The 18,116-nt window shown below is 40.7% G+C and overlaps 1 protein-coding gene across 10 annotated transcripts in view; it reads left to right on the plus strand.

Annotated features, from left to right (window-relative positions):
* The window catches only part of ARHGEF9 (Cdc42 guanine nucleotide exchange factor 9), a 420,722-nt gene that overhangs the window by 347,315 nt on the left and 55,291 nt on the right, over nt 1-18,116 (plus strand). For all 10 annotated transcript variants that reach the window (XM_070783846.1, XM_070783849.1, XM_070783851.1 and 7 more), the window contains 2 exons: nt 5,908-6,140; nt 11,321-11,450. In XM_070783846.1, the coding sequence (XP_070639947.1) occupies nt 5,908-6,140; nt 11,321-11,450 (363 nt within the window). The remainder of the gene's footprint in view (nt 1-5,907; nt 6,141-11,320; nt 11,451-18,116) is intronic.

Consider the following 18,116-nt stretch of genomic DNA (forward strand, 5'->3'; position numbering starts at 1 on the left):
AGAATCAATACAGTGAAAACGAGTATACCACCGAAAGCAATCTATAGATTCAATACAATCCCTATCAAGCTACCAGTGGTATTTTTCAGAGAACTAGAACAAATAATTTCACAATTTGTATGGAAATACAAAAAACCTAAAATAGTCAAAGCAATCTTGAGAAAGAAGAATGGAACTGGAGGAATCAACCTGCCTGACATCAGACTATACACAAAGCTACTGTCATCAAGATGGTATGGTACTGGCACAAAGACAGAAATATAAATCAGTGGTACAAAATAGAAAGCCCAGAGATAAATCCATGCACCTATGGACACCTTATATTTGACAAAGGAGGCAAGAATATACAATGGAGAAAAATACAGTCTCTTTAACAAGTGGTGCTGGGAAAACTGGTCAGTCACTTGTAAAAGAATGAAACTAGAACACTTTCTAACACCATACACAAAAATAAACTCAAAATGAATTAAAGATCTCAATGTAAGACCAGAGACTATAAAACTCCTAGAGGAAAACATAGGCAAAACACTCTCTGACATAAATCACAGCAAGATCCTCTATGAGCCATCTCCCAGAGTTATGGAAATAAAAGCAAAAATAAACAAATGGGACCTAACTAAACTTAAAAGCTTTTGCACAATGAAGGAAACTATAAGCAAGGTGAAAAGACAGCTTTAAGAATGGGAGAAAATAATAGGAAGTAAAACAAATGACAAAGAATAAATCTCAAAACTATATAAGTAGCTCTTGCAGCTCAATTCCAGAGAAATAAACATCCCAATCAAAAAAAAAATGGACCAAAGAACTAAATAGACATTTCTCCAAAGAAGACATACAGATGACTAACAGACACATGAAAAGATGCTCAACTTCACTCATTATCAGAGAAATGCAAATCAAAACCACAATGAGGTACCATCTCACACTGGTCAGAATGGCTGCTATCAAAAAGTCTACAAACAGTAAATGCTGGGGAGGGTGTGGAGAAAAGGGAACCCTCTTAAACTGTTGGTGGGAATGAAAATCAGTACAGCCATTATGGAGAACCGTGTGGGGATTCCATAAAAAACTGCCATATGACCCAACAATCCCACTGCTGGGCATACACACTGAGGGAACCAGAATTGAAAGAGACACGTGTACCCCAATGTTCATCACTGCACTGTTTACAATACCCAGGACATGGAAGCAACCTAGATGTCCATCGGCAGATGAATGGATGAGAAAGCTGTGGTACATATACATAGTTGATTATTACTCAGCCATTAAAAAGAATGCATTTGAATTAGTTCTAATGAGGTGGATGAAACTGGAGCCTATTATACAGAGTGAAGTAAGTCAGAAAGAAAAACAACAATGTAGTATATTAACGCATATATATGGAATTTAGAAAGATGATAATGACGACCCTATATGTGAGATGGCAAAAGAGACACAGAAGTATAGAACAGTCTTTTGGATTCTGTGGGAGAAGACAAGGGTGGGATAATTTGAGAGAATAGTATTGATACAGGTATATTATCATATGTGAAACAGACCGCTAGTCCAGGTTTGATGCCCAAGACAGGGTGCTCAGGGCTGGTGCACTGGCATGACCCTGAGGGATGGGATGGGGAGGGAGGTGGGAGGGGGGGTTCAGGATGGGGAACACATTTACACCCATGGCTGATTCATGTCAATGTATGGCAAAACCCACTACAATATTGTAATGTAATTAGCCTCCAATTAATATAAATAAATTAATTTTTTTAAAAAAAAGAAAGACTAGATATGCAAAGTTAAATAGAGGTAGATGAAGAAGATTTATATACATTAGAGATTATCTGCAAGGGGAAAAGAACAGTAGGAAAGGCAAACAAAAGAATAAATTTAGAAATAATATAATAGGCTTAAAAAATTACAATTATAAAAAAGAGAAATGAGAAAAAAATGGAAGAAGAAAGAAAAAAGGGGAAAAAAGAGGAAAACTCCACACAATTGCAAAAGCCCAATGTAGAGGCAGAGGTTTATAACAACAATAGAAAGTGTGACTAAATATACACATATACATATAGACACATAAGAAAAATCAAAACAGTCCAACAAAAATTAACTGCAATATATTGACCTGGTGAACAAAGGAAACCAAAAATTGTATCTACCAGAACAAAACTAATTAAAGCACAAACTGGAAAACAAAACTAAAGCAAGGTGCCAATTGGGGAATAAAGCAATGAAAGTAAAACTAACAAATACGTTGAGAGGAAAGGAGAGAAAGAAATAATAGATATGCAAAGTTAAATAGAGGTTGATGAAGAAGATTTCTATACATTAAAGGTTAATTGCAAGGGAGAAATAACAGTAGGAAAAGCAAACAAAGGAATAAACGTAGAAAAATAATATTAGGTTTAAAAAATTACAATTAAAAAAAAAGAGAAAAGGAAAAAAAAGAGAAGAAAACTCCACAGAACTGCAAATGCCCAACGTAGAGGCAGAGTTTTATGACAATAAAAAATGTGACTGAGGGAAAAAAAGAAAAAAAAAAAACTCCAAAGCTTAATTGGGTTTCTTAGTGCCAATGAAATTGACAACTATAACAGAGGGGAGAAAAAAGAAAAAAAATAAAATCCAAAATAATCTACAGAACAAGTAAAAAAATAAGAGTAATAAATGATTTTCTTGAGTCTCTGCTGTCAGAGTCCTTTCCTGCTCTGGGAATCACAGTTCACCTTACCTCCCTAGGTTGCCATCCAACACTGTACTGATCTCTGGACCTGTGTGGGGGCTGCTCAGATTCTAATCTGGTCCTACTCTTGTGTGTTCTTTCCTCCAATGTCCCCAGCTATCAGAGCTAGTGCATTTTCTTTTTTGGGAGCTCTCAATGGCCTTTAATATATTCCACAGACACAGAGTCTGCTTAGTTGATCGTGTGGATTTAATCTGCCACTTGTACATCTGGTGGGGATGTTTTGGGTCTTCTTCCTTAGCCACACTGCCCCTGGGTTTCAGTTGTGGTTTTATTTCCACCTCTGCACATGGTTTATCCACTGGGGTTTAGCTCCTGAGGCTGCCCTGGAGGGCTTGGGTTTGCCCCTGTGAGGGCCAGGTGTGGAAGTGGTGCATCTCCTTGGGTCATAGGGGTTCTGGCAGCACCAGGTACTCAGGGGGATTGGCGGCTAGGGCAGCAGGAAATATAGTGTTCTAGAAGTGTATGGCAACCAGTATTGACCAATAAGCTCCAGTATTCTTGCCTGGAGAACCCCATCTCTGACAGAGAAGCCTGGCATGCCACAGTCTACAGGGTCGCAAAGAGTCGGACAGGACTGAAGCAACTATGTGTGTGTAAACACAAGACTTTTTTTTTTTTTTGTCTGTGGCAGCTCTGCCCCAGTGAGAGTTGAGTGTGAAGGTGGTGCAGCTGCTTGGCTTGCAGGGACCCTGGCAGCACCAAGTGTTCAGGTACACAAACTGCCTCCATGGCAGGAGTTATGGCCGTATCAGTCTTTTTTCAAGCCTCTTGTAGCTGGTGATCAGAAGGCCTCTTTGGCCAGTCTTTCTCCATAGCTCCGCCTGTTCAGGCACTTAGAGGGATCCCTTGCCTGGGGTCCTTCTCTGTTGTTTGTCATGTCAGGCACATAGAGAGCCACCCCCCCCCCTGCCCCGACTGGGGTCTACTCTGTAGATTGGCACATTAGGCACTTAAAAGGGCACCCTAGGTGGGGTCCTACTCTGTAGTTTGGCTCATTGGTCACTTAAAGGAGCACCCTGGCTGGCGTCCTACTCTGTAGTTCAGTGCATGAGGCATTTGATGGGCCACCCTCTCTATTGTTCAACTGCAGATGCTGGCATGTGGGGAGAGACATGCTAGGGTGATAGCCCCACCCCCTATGCGTGACTCAGGAGTATCACCTTGCTTCCATGGCTGCCTGGCTTTCCGACTTCCCTCCATAGACATTTCCCCCCATGATCTCCTCCCTCACATCCCCTCAATGTGTCTCTTGGCAGTCAACAGCAGCCCTCGCACTGGGACTGCTCCAGAATCCCTAAACTCCAGCTCCCAGCTGCTACACCTTCCAGGGGACCTGCATCCCTGTCCAGGGTATGTATGGCTGTGTCAAGGACTGTCTGATTGTCATTCCATTTAGGCTGCCACAAATCAGCTATTTTACTCTCAGTCTTAAATGTTTATCCTGTGACTCAGACAGTTGCCCTACTGTGAGGATCAGACCCCTGATTCAGTTCCCCCACCTGCTGAGGGTAGATCCAGTCCTACTAATACTCGTGTTTTCCCCCCTAGTTTCTTCATTTTACCAAGTTTTGCATGATTCTATATAATCTTTTCCACTGGCCAGGTACTCCTGTCCGCTCTCAGCTGGTGTTCTGCATGCACTTCTGTGTCTGAAGTTGTATTCCTGATGTATCTGTGGAGAGAGATGTACTCCATGTCCACCTACTCCACCACCATCTTGTTATCTCAGCTTCACTCTTTTCTCTGCAGCTTTCACATCTCTTTCAGCCTTTGCAGAATTGAAGAGAGTTAGAGTCTTGCTCTGGGTTAGGTTAGTTTGATCTATCCAGACCATTTAACCTTTCTCCATATCAGCAATAAGGTTGTTTTCACTTCCTTATCATTTGTGTGTTCACTGGAGTAGCACTTTTAGTTTCCTTCAAGAATGTTTCCCTTGCAGTCACAACTTGGCTAACTATTTGGTGCAAGAGTTATAGCTTTTAGCCTGTCTCAGCTTTTGATATACCTTCCTTCCTAAGTTTACTTATTTCTAGTTTTTGATTTAAAGTTAGAGACATATAATGCTTCCTCTCACTTGAACACTAGAGATCATTGCAGAATTATAAATTGACTTGACTTCAGTATTGTTGTGTCTTAGGGAATAGTGAAGCCAGAGAAGAGAGAGATAGGGGAACAGTGGAGTAGGCAGAACACACAACACTTATGTATTACATTCACCTTGCTATATAGGTTTGTAGCATCCACAAACAATTACAATATTAACATCAAAGATCACTGATCATAGATCACCATAACAAATATAATAATAGTGGAGAAGTTTGAAACATTGTAAGAAATACCAAAATGTGGCACAGAGGCATGAAGTGAACAAAAACTATTGGAAAAATGATGCCGATAGACTTGCTTAACCAAGTCTTTCTCCCAAACCTTCAATTTGTGAAAAACATATCAGTGAAGTGCAATAAAGTGAAGTGCAATGAAATGAAAGATGCCATTTACCCAGATTCATCTAATATTAACATTCCTCTGATTTTGGTATATCATTTGAATATACTCCCCTTACCTTCTCTTCCCTTCTTTACATGTACACACACACACACACACACACACACACACACACACACACACTGTTTTCCTCAGCCATTTGTGTTTAACTTGCATTCATCACTCCTCTTTACTCCTGAAAATTCCATGGTAAATTTCCTACAAAATATTCTTTGGAGACAATTAAAAACTCTGGATGATGTGATTCATTCAAACAGAAATTTATTATGTTTTTTTCCAGATTTTCTAGCTTTTCTCAGTGATTAAGTTTCATATAAAACTATTTAGTCTGCCACTACAAGAAATAGACCTCTGACCTACCTCTATGATCCAATGCCCGAATTTTATTACGATATTTTGTTTTACTATTTTCAGGGTCAGTCTCCTCTCATTAGCCTTCTTTTATAGCATTTACATGCTATTCCTACTTATTTATTTTTATATATGAATTTTTGCAGTTTGTCTAATTCCCAAATAATTTGTTATTAAATTATGAATCAGTTTAGAAAAGATTGACGTTGTTTTCATTTTTATATTTCTACATAAGAAGACGGTTTGTCATTCCATATCTCCAGAATTTCTTTTGGAGTCCTCAGTAGCATTTCCTTTTCTCTCCATCTTTCCTCTGCTCACAGCAAGATGGATTCTGGATATACTCTGAGTATTGTAACAATCACCTGGACGCCTGTATGGAGCTCTCCAAACTGATGAAGGACAGCCGCTACCAACACTTTTTTGAGGCCTGTCGCCTCTTGCAGCAAATGATCGACATTGCTATTGATGGTTTCCTTTTGACGCCAGTACAGAAGATCTGCAAGTATCCCTTACAGTTGGCCGAGCTCCTCAAGTATACCGCCCAGGACCATAGGTAAGGGATTGAGGGAGGCAGTAGTGAAGGAGAGAACCTCCTCTATATGCTAGTCCTTATTGACAGTATATGTTCTTTTGCCTTTTCTGAGCTGTTAGCTTATATGTACAATGGGATAATGATATATTCTTGCTTACTTCTCAAGACTCTTGTGTGTATAAAGTGAGGTAGTATTTATAAGAGTTGTTTATAAATTTGTAAATAAATATATACACAAAATCAGTGTGCATAATTATTGTACAACTTAAGACACTGTCTTCAGGAAGCTTATAGCCTGGTCCTTAGTCCTGAATTCAGCCAAGTGAAAGTGTTTGGCTATTCAGTCATGTCCAGCTCTTTGCAACCCCATAGACTGTAGCCCACCAGGCACCTCTGTCCATGGGATTTCCCAGGCAGGAATACTGGAGTGGGTTGTCATTTCCTTCTCCAGGGTATGTTCCCAACCCAGGGAACAAACCTGCATCCCCTGTGTCTCCTGCATTGGCAGGTAGATTCTTTATCACTCCCTCACCTTGGGAAATTAGCCAAGGGAACCAACTTTTTATTCTCTGCTTGATAGAGTAAAATATCCTGGTAACAGACTACTCAGCTTGTACTGACCTTAGAATTCTTCTGAAAGGCTACATACCTGGACTTCTTTAGTCTTTTCCTCCCTCTTCTGCCTCATCCTAACTGTACCCTCCCCTTAGATCTAGAGCATAACTAGGAGGAAATAGACTTGTGAGTTCCCCTGAAGTTTTTCAAAAGTTTTTCAGTATTTTCAAGAAAACACCAAAAGGATGAAAGAACTTTATTTGTCTCTTTGAATGGAAATAGTACTTCTGATCTCCTATTAGTAAGGTATATACTGGAAGTTGGGCTTTCCAGGTGGATCAGTGATAAAGGATCTGCCTGCTAAGCAGGAAATACAGGTTCCATCCCTGGGTCAGGAAGATTTCCTGGAGAAGGAAATGGCAACCCACTCTAGTATTCTTGCCTAGGAAATTTCATGATCAGAGAAGCTTGGTAGTCACAGAGTCAGACATAACTGAGGGACTAAACCACCATACTGGGAGCTATCTCCAGCAATGGGAGTGGCCTACAGTAAACCATCCCCTAGTTTTGCATATCCTTTACTTCATGACCTAGAACCCCCAGGCTATTTATAGCATGCTTTTGATTGATATTAAATATCTGACCTTAGGTTTGTTGGCCCAGCTCTCAACTCTCTTCCTGATTGAGCACTCCAAGAATAAAGAAGGCCTTTGCCCAATTTCCTTTAGTTTTTGTCTCATTCTCATCAGGCTCATATCTTACTTTCATTTAACTTTGTTGCCTAGTTTCCTTGGAGCTGATTTCCAGACTTAGTTGCGTAAGGCCACGTGTGGGAGTCAGCTGGCTTTATGTCAAGCTTCTAGGTCAATCTCTAGGTTCATTTTTAAGTTGATATTGTTTCTTTAGCAAATCATGCGTCACGTGCTCCAGGGTTTCTGAAGCCCTGGACAGATTCAGATTTGAAACTAAATGTGGCAGCAATGGGCTCTCCCTTTGTGTAAGTAACACCACCAGTGATAGCTCTGCCTTCCTTGATCCATTGGCTGTGAGGGAAGTAGGTATAGAAAGACTTTGCAAAGGAAGGCTCTGTCTTCTCTTCTCCTTGATTCTGTTTACTAGCTGGGGGATGGGAGTACTCAGACATGAAACTTGGAGGTGAATAAATCTCACTTAAAATATTTAATATAGCCCATTACCAAAACTGAGTCCCAACTTTTCGAAGGAGAAGACTTGTGAGAACTAATAGGATACTGAAAAAAACCCACTAAATTAAAAATAAAAATGAAAAACATTTATGGCCCTAAAATGGCAAGGGCCTTAAAGGAAGTTCTTCTAGTCAGACTTCCTCATTCTATGGCTGGAGAGACTGAGTCCCAAAGAAAGAAAATGACAAAGAGGAAGCCTGTGGCATAGCAGGGACACAAAGTATGGCCAGTGGTCTGGGAGCCTAGCCTTTTACAGAGTCCTCCAAGTGCCCAGGAAGATTTGTGAGCCATTATACTACACAATCTGGAAGGCCTTTTCTAGTTCTGCCTGCTCATGATGTGATGAATTTAAATGACCCCCACACGTATATTTCAAGGTGCTAAGTGACCAGAAACAGCCACTCTTGTACCTAAATCTCAGTGGAGCAGCTTTCAGATCAATGGTTCTAAAATCAGTATATTCAAAGAGTGATTCTCAAATGTTTTTATATCACAGCTCATCTCCTGCCTACTCCTGAGTATCTGATCCATGGAACCTACCTAGCAGGAGGCTCTAAAAATCAAACTTATGGACTAATGATATTAATTATGTAAATTATATATTTGCATAGGTGCTTTTAAAAGTCCTCCAAATGTCATTTTTAAAGCACAGCAAAAAACTACGTTAGTGTTTTAGGCCAAAGCAATCGTAAGGCCTTTTTGGGTTTAGTGGGAGTCAATAAGATAGAATATCTCCCTGGGATTTGCCATTCCTATACTCCTTCACCTTGTGAGTGGAACCCCTGCCTCAAGGCCTTTTTTCCCCTTTGTCTCTGGTCTCCTCCTCTTCCAGCCCCAGGCACTAACGTGCTGAGAGAATGTTTCAGGCAGTTGCAGGCTACATCAATCCCTGTCCTCATTTGGGGTGACCCACTGAACCTAGCACTATCTCCAGTCCATGGACAGTTCCTTCTTTTTGGCCTCAGGAAGCTGTATCAAGGTGATAGGTCCTGCACTGCATGTCAGAGTAGCTTGGATTTGAAGGCAATTAGAGGCTACTGCAAGCTTGAAGGCTTAGTAACATAGGTATTCAGTTAGGTAAGTCTGAAATGTAGGCAGTCAGAGTAGTTTATGAGGGAGAAGATTAGATGGATAGAGAATGATAAGTGGAGAATAATGCTACCTTTGTTTACAGAAGGGTGACATGTATTCACCCCCCTACCCAACCTTGCTTAAGCTGACAAGAAGGAAGGCTCTGTGCAAGAAGGAGGTTAGCTGACCTGTCTAGAACAAGACAATCTTGGTTCAGTCAGTCTCCTCACTAGGGTGCTGGACTCAGACCCCCTCTGGAAGCCTGAGGGCTCTAGAAGGGTTCAGGCTAGACCACAGCTATTTATTGATTGACAGTTTGGCACAGTGGCAGTGATAAATTCATGGCTGAGTAGTACATGGGGTCAGGTAGAGCATTCTCATACCAGTACTCTCCAATAAGACTTTGTACAGTGATGGAAACATTCTATATCTGTAACGTTTAATATAGTATACACTGTCGGCATATGGATATTGAGAACTGAGAAATGTAGCTGGTGCAACTAAATAATTAAATTTTAAAATGTTTAATTTTAATTAAATGTGGCTAGTGGCTACCATATATACAGTGTAACTCTATGCTTTACTTCCCAGAAGGTGGCTTAAGGCATTTTCCTGATGCTCTCAAATCAGAGAGTGGAATAACATAAGACTAAATAATGGGGTGCTTATTTATATCAGCAGCTTCTGCACTGCAACTACCCCTTCTGTCATTACCCTACCCTGCTTCTAAATGGCGGGCTAAGATAGTCTTGCCAGAGCAAAACCTTGACAGTTTTACAGAGCACAGTAGTTATGCTATAGATTGGAGCAAGTAACTGTAAAACGTTGTAATGCAATAGGAACAAATATAATATTTTGTGGTTGGGTCTAAGAAGTCAACAATTCAAGGACCAACTGAGAGAAACACAGCTTCTAGAAAGCATATTATAAAGAAATTTAAGAAGTGTTGGTTAATTATAAGTTCAGTATGAGTCAGATGTGACATCCATAAGAAAAACTGGTAATAGCCAACATTCATTAGACTCAGAATAAAAGAGTTTTTGGTGCATGTGTGTGTGTGTGTATGTGAGCACATGCGCATGTTAACAGAGTTGTCTTGGGACAGAATGGACTGCTTAGGATATGTAGTGAGTATCTTGTTACTCGGGGTGATAAGATGTAGTAACACTTGAAGACTATAGTCTGGAAGGTATGCAGAGAAAAGACTGGAGTCAGGGAAGCCAGATAAGAGGAGGCATCTGCCCTGGCAGTTACAACTCCCTTTCTTCTGTGCTGATGTTTGATCTACCACCCCACAGCTCAATATATTAGGAAAGAAAAAGACAATTGCTGTGCTCTTCTCTTTCTCTTCTCTTCTTTCCAGTTGGTACTGGGACAGTGAGCAGGTTAGTGACCACAAAGTATGTTCAGCTTAACTTTTCCTTAGAGAAAAGTTAACTCATCATCCTGCCTTCTCAGTTTATAGTAATTCCACCAAATATCTGGGGTTTCACTTTCAACATGCTTTTCACAGGAGCTATTTGATTGGAAATTAGAGCAGACAGGCAGAGAAAACTTGGCAGGGTGATATAACCTTCAACAAGTGGACCATCCAAAGTCCCAGGAAAATGAGATTAGGATTATACTTCTGAGTTAGAGGTTTTGAGAGACAGCCCATATAACATCTATACTAGAGAAATGTTTCCTTTGTATTAATAATACTGCTAACATTTGCTATAAGCCAAGAGTAGAACCATTGCCATGGATTAATAAAACTTCAACAAATTCTACTGTAATTCTCCCCCATTTTACAGATAAAAAATATGTCACTGAGAAGGTAAATGTGATTTGTCAAAGACCACACCACTTGTCAGTGACTAAAGTCTGTTTTGTGTCCAAGGAGTTTATCTCTGGGGGGGAAGGTTTGATTGTTATTTTATAGTTACTTTGGGCAGAGTTCCCTAGAAATAGGTGCTAGAACAGATGGTAAAGTTGTCTGGACTATGCCATGTGTAAAGCTCCCTTCTGGATCCTTTGCAAGTATGGAGCTTGTCCTTATGATCCAAGATGGCTGGAAGAACTTCAGCCTTCACATCTAAATTCTAAGCATCAGGATGAAGTAAGGACCAAAGAATGGCCTTCTGTCTTTCTTAAAGGAGATTTCTCAAAAGTTCTGCCTAACATTTCTATTTATATATCACTTAACAGAACTAGATCACATAAATCACCTCTTGGAAATGTATTCCCTTACTCCACATGGCTTGGATTCCATCTGAAAATGAGGGCTCTGTTGCCAAGTAGGAACAGGAGAATGGATGTTAGGGTTGACACCCAGCACATTGGTTCTATGGCACATTAACTCATCCAACTTGTAATTTTGTGTCTTCACAGTGACTACAGGTATGTGGCAGCTGCTCTGGCTGTCATGAGAAATGTGACTCAGCAGATCAATGAACGCAAACGTCGCTTGGAGAATATTGACAAGATTGCACAGTGGCAAGCCTCTGTTCTAGACTGGGAGGTAGGACACTTTCACCAGCAGGGACACTGGAGAGTTCAAATACCTTAGCCAGAACCTCACATTTTAGCCAAAGATGAAAAAAGAGTAATTATATTTGAAAAGCAGGAGAAAGGATTTAGATTAGAGCCAAGGCAAAACTCACTGCTAATGAGAGGTGTCGTGTACTTAAATAGCTTTCTAAGAAAGTTGGAGAAAAGTCTGTAGTAAAAGTTTACTAGGACTGGAAAGATTCATTTCCTTGGGTGTTACTAAGAAACAATTGGGTTGACTCAGTAAACGTTCAAAGCTATTTCAAGTCCTGGAATTTTATTACCACCAGATAAATACTTGGATAAGTCGTAATATATAAAAATCCATTCCCAGACCCAGAATGCAAGGTTGGTTCTCTGATGCAGGCCAGCCAACATACTTCTTTTCCTCTTGTCAGGGATCACCTCACCCTGACATATCTACTAGTTCTATCGAAGCCTGCACACTTGAGGTCAGGATCATCATCCCTGCCCAAGTGATAGACCACATTCTGTTGTTTAATCATCTGATCATAAAAATAATCCCTGAGTCTTAATTCTATTGGAAACAATCATGACTTCTCTGAACTCAGAAAGCCTTCAGTGAAGTCACTAAAGCTTTGTCATCTGAAATGTTCACTTGAAGAAGATATACAGAGCCTAACAACTAAATAGAGATTTTGCCTCTAATGCCATAGTTCCTCTGAAGTTCCTGAGGTGTCTGTTCAGTAGAAACAGTGATGGGAGTTTTAATACCTCACAGGTACCTATATGTTAAGTATGGTATTTATTGTTTGTCTCTTGTGCCCATCAGGAGAACCAGGAGTAATGACATTTCATATTTATCTCTTAGGCCCAAGTTATAAAATATGACAGTTCATAGCTAATATAACCAAGATGGAAAAAGCTGGACATGCTACCACAGAGGAAGAGGCAATCTTAAGCCTTGTGGTCATAGTGTAAAAGTTGAGTCAGCTCCCCATTCCACTCGCCTCCACACAGGTATAATTTCCTGTAATTTGAGAGGTAGTATTCCTCTAACTTCTCATATAGTTTAGCACATTATGAGGGGATTAAATATCAGCCTTAGAGTTACTTAACCAAGATCCAGGAAAAAATCATCTTTCTTTTGTTCTGTGACCTCTGTTGCTCTTTAATGTAAATGGCTGGAAATGTCCACAGTTCTGAGCAGCGGGCATATTTTTGAGTCTTATTTAAAGGATAGTATCCCCATATAGAATAGAAAACAGCAGTGATTCTTTGAGGTGCAGGGAAAGGAAGGAAACATCTAAAGAGATCTTCTTGCTCATAAGAAGCCAGCACTGACACAGACTTATTAGAAAATCACAGATTCTCTTTCCCTTCGTCTGGTTTGCTTTGGCTAGTTGCCTGATCAAATGACCTCTAGCAGGGAAAACCACTAAACCATACAGGTATGACCTAAATCAAATCCCTTATGATTATACAGTGGAAGTGAGAAATAGATTTAAGGGCCTAGATCTGATAGATAAAGTGCCTGATGAACTATGGAATGAGGTTCGTGACATTGTACAGGAGACAGGGATCAAGACCATCCCCATGGAAAAGAAATGCAAAAAAGCAAAATGGCTGTCTGGGGAGGCCTTACAAATAGCTGTGAAAAGAAGAGAAGCGAAAAGCAAAGGAGAAAAGGAAAGATATAAGCATCTGAATGTAGAGTTCCAAAGAATAGCAAGAAGAGATAAGAAAGCCTTCTTCAGCAATCAATGCAAAGAAATCGAGGAAAACAACAGAATGGGAAAGACTAGAGATCACTTCAAGAAAATCAGAGATACCAAGGGAAACTTTCATGCAAAGATGGGCTCGATAAAGGACAGAAATGGTATGGACCTAACAGAAGCAGAAGATATTAAGAAGAGGTGGCAAGAATACACAGAAGAAGTGTACAAAAAAGATCTTCATGACCCAGATAATCACGATGGTGTGATCACTGACCTAGAGCCAGATATCCTGGAATGTGAAGTCAAGTGGGCCTTAGAAAGCATCACTATGAACAAAGCTAGTGGAGGTGATGGAATTCCAGTTGAGCTATTTCAAATCCTGAAAAATGATGCTGTGAAAGTGCTGCACTCAATATGCCAGCAAATTTGGAAAACTCATCAGTGGCCACAGGACTGGAAAAGATCAGTTTTCATTCCAATCCCAAAGAAAGGCAATGCCAAAGAATACTCAAACTACTACACAATTGCACTCATCTCATACGCTAGTAAAGTAATGCTCAAAATTCTCCAAGTCAGGATTCAGCAGTACATGAACTGTGAACTTCCAGATGTTCAAGCTGGTTTTAGACAAGGCAGAGGAACCAGAGATCAAATTGCCAACATCTGCTGGATCATGTAAAAAGCAAGAGAGTTCCAGAAAAACATCTATTTCTGCTTTATTGACTATGCCAAAGCCTTTGACTGTGTGGATCACAATAAACTGTGGAAAATTCTGAAAGAGATGGGAATACCAGACCACCTGACCTGCCTCTTGAGAAATCTGTATGCAGGTCAGGAAGCAACAGTTAGAACTGGACATGGAAAAACAGACTGGTTCCAAATAAGAAAAGGAGTTCGTCAAGGCTGTATATTGTCACCCTGCTTATTTAACTTGTATGCAGAGTACGTCATGAGAAACGCTGGACTGGAAGAAACACAAGCTGGAATCAAGATTGCCGGGAGAAATATCAATAACCTTAGATATGCAGATGACACCACCCTTATGGCAGAAAGTGAAGAGGAACTCAAAAGCCTCTTGATGAAAGTGAAAGTGGAGAGTGAAAAAGTTGGCTTAAAGTTCAACATTCCGAAAACAAAGATCATAGCATCCGCTCCCATTACTTCATGGGAAATAGATGCGGAAACAGTGGAAACAGTGGCTGACTTCATTTTGGGGGGCTCCAAAATCACTGCAGGTGGTGACTGCAGCCATGAAATTAAAAGACGCTTACTCCTTGGAAGGAAATTTATGACCAACCTAGATGGCATATTCAAAAGCAGAGACATTACTTTGCCAAGAAAGGTCTGTGTAGTCACGGCTATGATTTTTCCTGTGGTCATGTATGGATGTGAGAGTTGGACTGTGAAGAAGGCTGAGCACCAAAGAATTGATGCTTTTGAACTGTGGTGTTGGAGAAGACTCTTGAGAGTCCCTTGGACTGCAAGGAGATCCAACCAGTCCATTCTGAAGGAGATCATCCCTGGGATTTCTTTGGAAGGAATGATGCTAAAGCTGAAACTCCAGTACTTTGGCCAGCTCATGCGAAGAGTTGACTCATTGGAAAAGACTCTGATGCTGGGAGGGATTGGGGGCAGGAGGAGAAGGGGACGACAGAGGATGAGATGGCTGGATGGCATCACTGACTCGATGGACATGAGTCAGAGTGAACTCTGGGAGTTGGTGATGGACAGGGAGGCCTGACGTGCTGTGATTCATGGGGTCGCAAAGAGTCGGACACGGCTGAGTGACTGAACTGAAATGAACTGAACTGAAGCCCATAAAGTCTCAGGTACTCTGAAACTTTGGCTGGCTTGCAGGCGTCTCTTTCTCTACCCTTGATGGGATTCTCTGTAATACAAGTTTCCCAGCAGCAATTGACTTTTTTTTTTTTCCTTTTTTTTTTAAATTTTATTTTATTTTTAAACTTTACAATATTGTATTAGTTTTGCCAAATATCGAAATGAATCCACCACAGGTATACATGTGTTCCCCATCCTGAACCCTCCTCCCTCCTCCCTCCCCATACCATCCCTCTGGGTCGTCCCAGTGCACCAGCCCCAAGCATCCAGTATCGTGCATCGAACCTGGAGTGGCAACTTGTTTCATACATGATATTATACATGTTTCAATGCCATTCTCCCAAATCTTCCCACCCTTTCCCTCTCCAACAGAGTTCATAAGACTGTTCTATACATCAGTGTCTCTTTTGCTATCTCGTATACAGGGTTATTGTTACCATCTTTCTAAATTCCATATATATGCGTTAGTGTACTGTATGGGTGTTTTTCTTTCTGGCTTACTTCACTCTGTATAATAGGCTTCAGTTTCATCCACCTCATTAGAACTGATTCAAATGTATTCTTTTTAATGGCTGAGTAATACTCCATTGTGTATATGTACCACAGCTTTCTTATCCATTCATCTGCTGATGGACATCTAGGTTGCTTCCATGTCCTGGCTATTATAAACAGTGGTGCGATGAACATTGGGGTACACATGTCTCTTTCCCTTCTGGTTTCCTTAGTGTGTATGCCCAGCAGTGGGATTGCTGGATCATAAGGCAGTTCTATTTCCAGTTTTTTAAGGAATCTCCACACTGTTCTCCATAGTGGCTGTACTAGTTTGCATTCCCACCAGCAGTGTAAGAGGGTTCCCTTTTCTCCACACCCTCTCCAGCATTTATTGCTTGTAGACTTTTGGATCACAGCCATTCTGACTGGCGTGAAATGGTACCTCATAGTGGTTTTGATTTGCATTTCTCTGATAATGAGTGATGTTGAGCATCTTTTCATGTGTTTGTTAGCCATCTGTATGTCTTCTTTGGTGAAATGTCTATTTTGTTCTTTGGCCCATTTTTTGATTGGGTCATTTATTTTTCCTGGAGTTGAGCTGTAGGAGTTGCTTGTATATTTTTGAGATTAGTTGTTTGTCAGTTGCTTCATTTGCTATTATTTTCTCCCATTCTGAAGGCTGCCTTTTCACCTTGCTAATAGTTTCCTTTGATGTGCAGAAGCTTTTAAGTTTAATTACGTCCTGTTTGTTTATTTTTGCTTTTATTTCCAATATTCTGGGAGATGGGTCATAGAGGACCCTGCTGTGATGTATGTCAGAGAGTGTTTTGCCTATGTTCTCCTCTAAGCAATTGACTTTCTATCCCATGGAACATTTTTCCCCTTTCCACTACTTGGAATACTATCTAATTCCTCCATGTGCTCTGAGCCTCCAGTCCCTGCATCTGGGGTCATACAATACTAAGAATAGCTTGAAATTGTTTGCCCTGCTCAGGAAGCTTCAGTCACACCCAACTTGAAAGCAGTGAACTATAATTTAGAGATTCAGCATCTCAGAAAGAATTTTATATTTTTATGTCTATAGGTCAGGGGGGAGTGAGAAACAAAAAGGCAAATCTGAGGTAGGATTGATAGGAGGCAGTTACTCTCTCCCTCTTTTGTAAGCATGATTGATTTGTCCTCTAATCTCATCTAAGCCCACACAACCCTGCTTGAAAAAGCCCTTATTTATCTAAGTTAGTTAGAAGAAAAATTCTTTGTGGTTAACTTTTCAGACTCTTTGGTCACTGTGGAACTTACCAGATGCAGAGAGGTTGCACTCTAGGAAGGCTTTTCTTTAGCAAGGCCTGTTGGGTACATCTCAGAAGCCAGGCCCAAAGTTTCAATCAAGGTACCATAACTAGTCTTAAACACTTCTAGAATGTCAGTGTCACTAGGGCTTTTAGTGAATTCCCTGAGCAACAACCCTGGTCATGCTTATGCACATGTGTGTGCATAAACATACACATGCACATGCACATATGCATACACATGCACACCTTGTAATGATGGTGAAAGTCTGAGAAGCCTATTTCTCAGCAAGGCCAAATAGCAAGTCAATGACAAAACTAAAACTTGAATCTAGTCTCCAAATTCTTTTTTTTTTTTTGGAGATACAAATACAAGCACTTTGTTTTAAAAAGTAAACACAAAAGATAGATGTAAATTCAAAAGTGTTTAAATACTTCCACTTTGAATAATTCAATTAAGAGGATATTCTTTTCACTGCTGCACCACATACTCTTGTAGCCTTCTGCTTCCTGCAGCCCAGTTGCTGTCTTTTATGATATTACAGGGACTTGTTTCTGCAGTAAAGTGTCCATATCTAAGAAAGAGAGGAAAACTCTCTTGGGGGTGGGGTGAAATCCAAATCCCAGTAAGGCTAAAGGTGGATGAGTGCCGGGGCCTCCCCCAGAAAGAAACAGGATGTGTCTGTTCCATGGCTGGTTGGCTCTTGGCTTAGGTGGTCCAAGATCACTGGTTCCTTTCATTGTATATTCCACCTACCCAAGCAGTTGAACAGGCAGAGAGAAGCTCTGCCAGCTTGCCAGCTTGGTGCGGGCTGCTGTGGACAAGCCTTGCATATCAAGAAAATGAAGCAGTGCTTTTCTCTTTCTGCCACTCCCTTACCTCCTCCAGATGTTTGGAAAAACAAGGTAGCTGTTAAAAACATCTACAGAATAATTCAAGTTTAATTTGTCAAATGAAAAAGAACAGTCATAGAAGGAACCTTCAGAGCTTAATATCACTTGAAGAGAAATTAGGAAAAAGGGTGGACAGTTGGTAGTATACAGGCAATAGCAATTTTTGCCTTCTCAATAAATCAGAGCATTTGGCTGGAGAGCAGGACATCTTGTATTATATCCACACCTGGCCCTCCCTTAACTTATTCCATGAACATTCTGGGTCTTTTTGCCCACCTCCCGTTACCATCCTTCTCCATGTCAACCTATGGGGCTTAGAATTCTTCGAGTACCCCCTGCTCTGCCTCACCCTCTAGGGCTCCTAAAACTCAGTACCAGTATCACCTATACTTCTAAATAATAAGTCCCTTGGACAGCTTAGGGGAGCAGCAGGAAGAAGAACCT

The sequence above is a fragment of the Bos indicus genome, chromosome X (assembly GCF_029378745.1).
Source record: "Bos indicus isolate NIAB-ARS_2022 breed Sahiwal x Tharparkar chromosome X, NIAB-ARS_B.indTharparkar_mat_pri_1.0, whole genome shotgun sequence".
NCBI lineage: Eukaryota > Metazoa > Chordata > Mammalia > Artiodactyla > Bovidae > Bos > Bos indicus.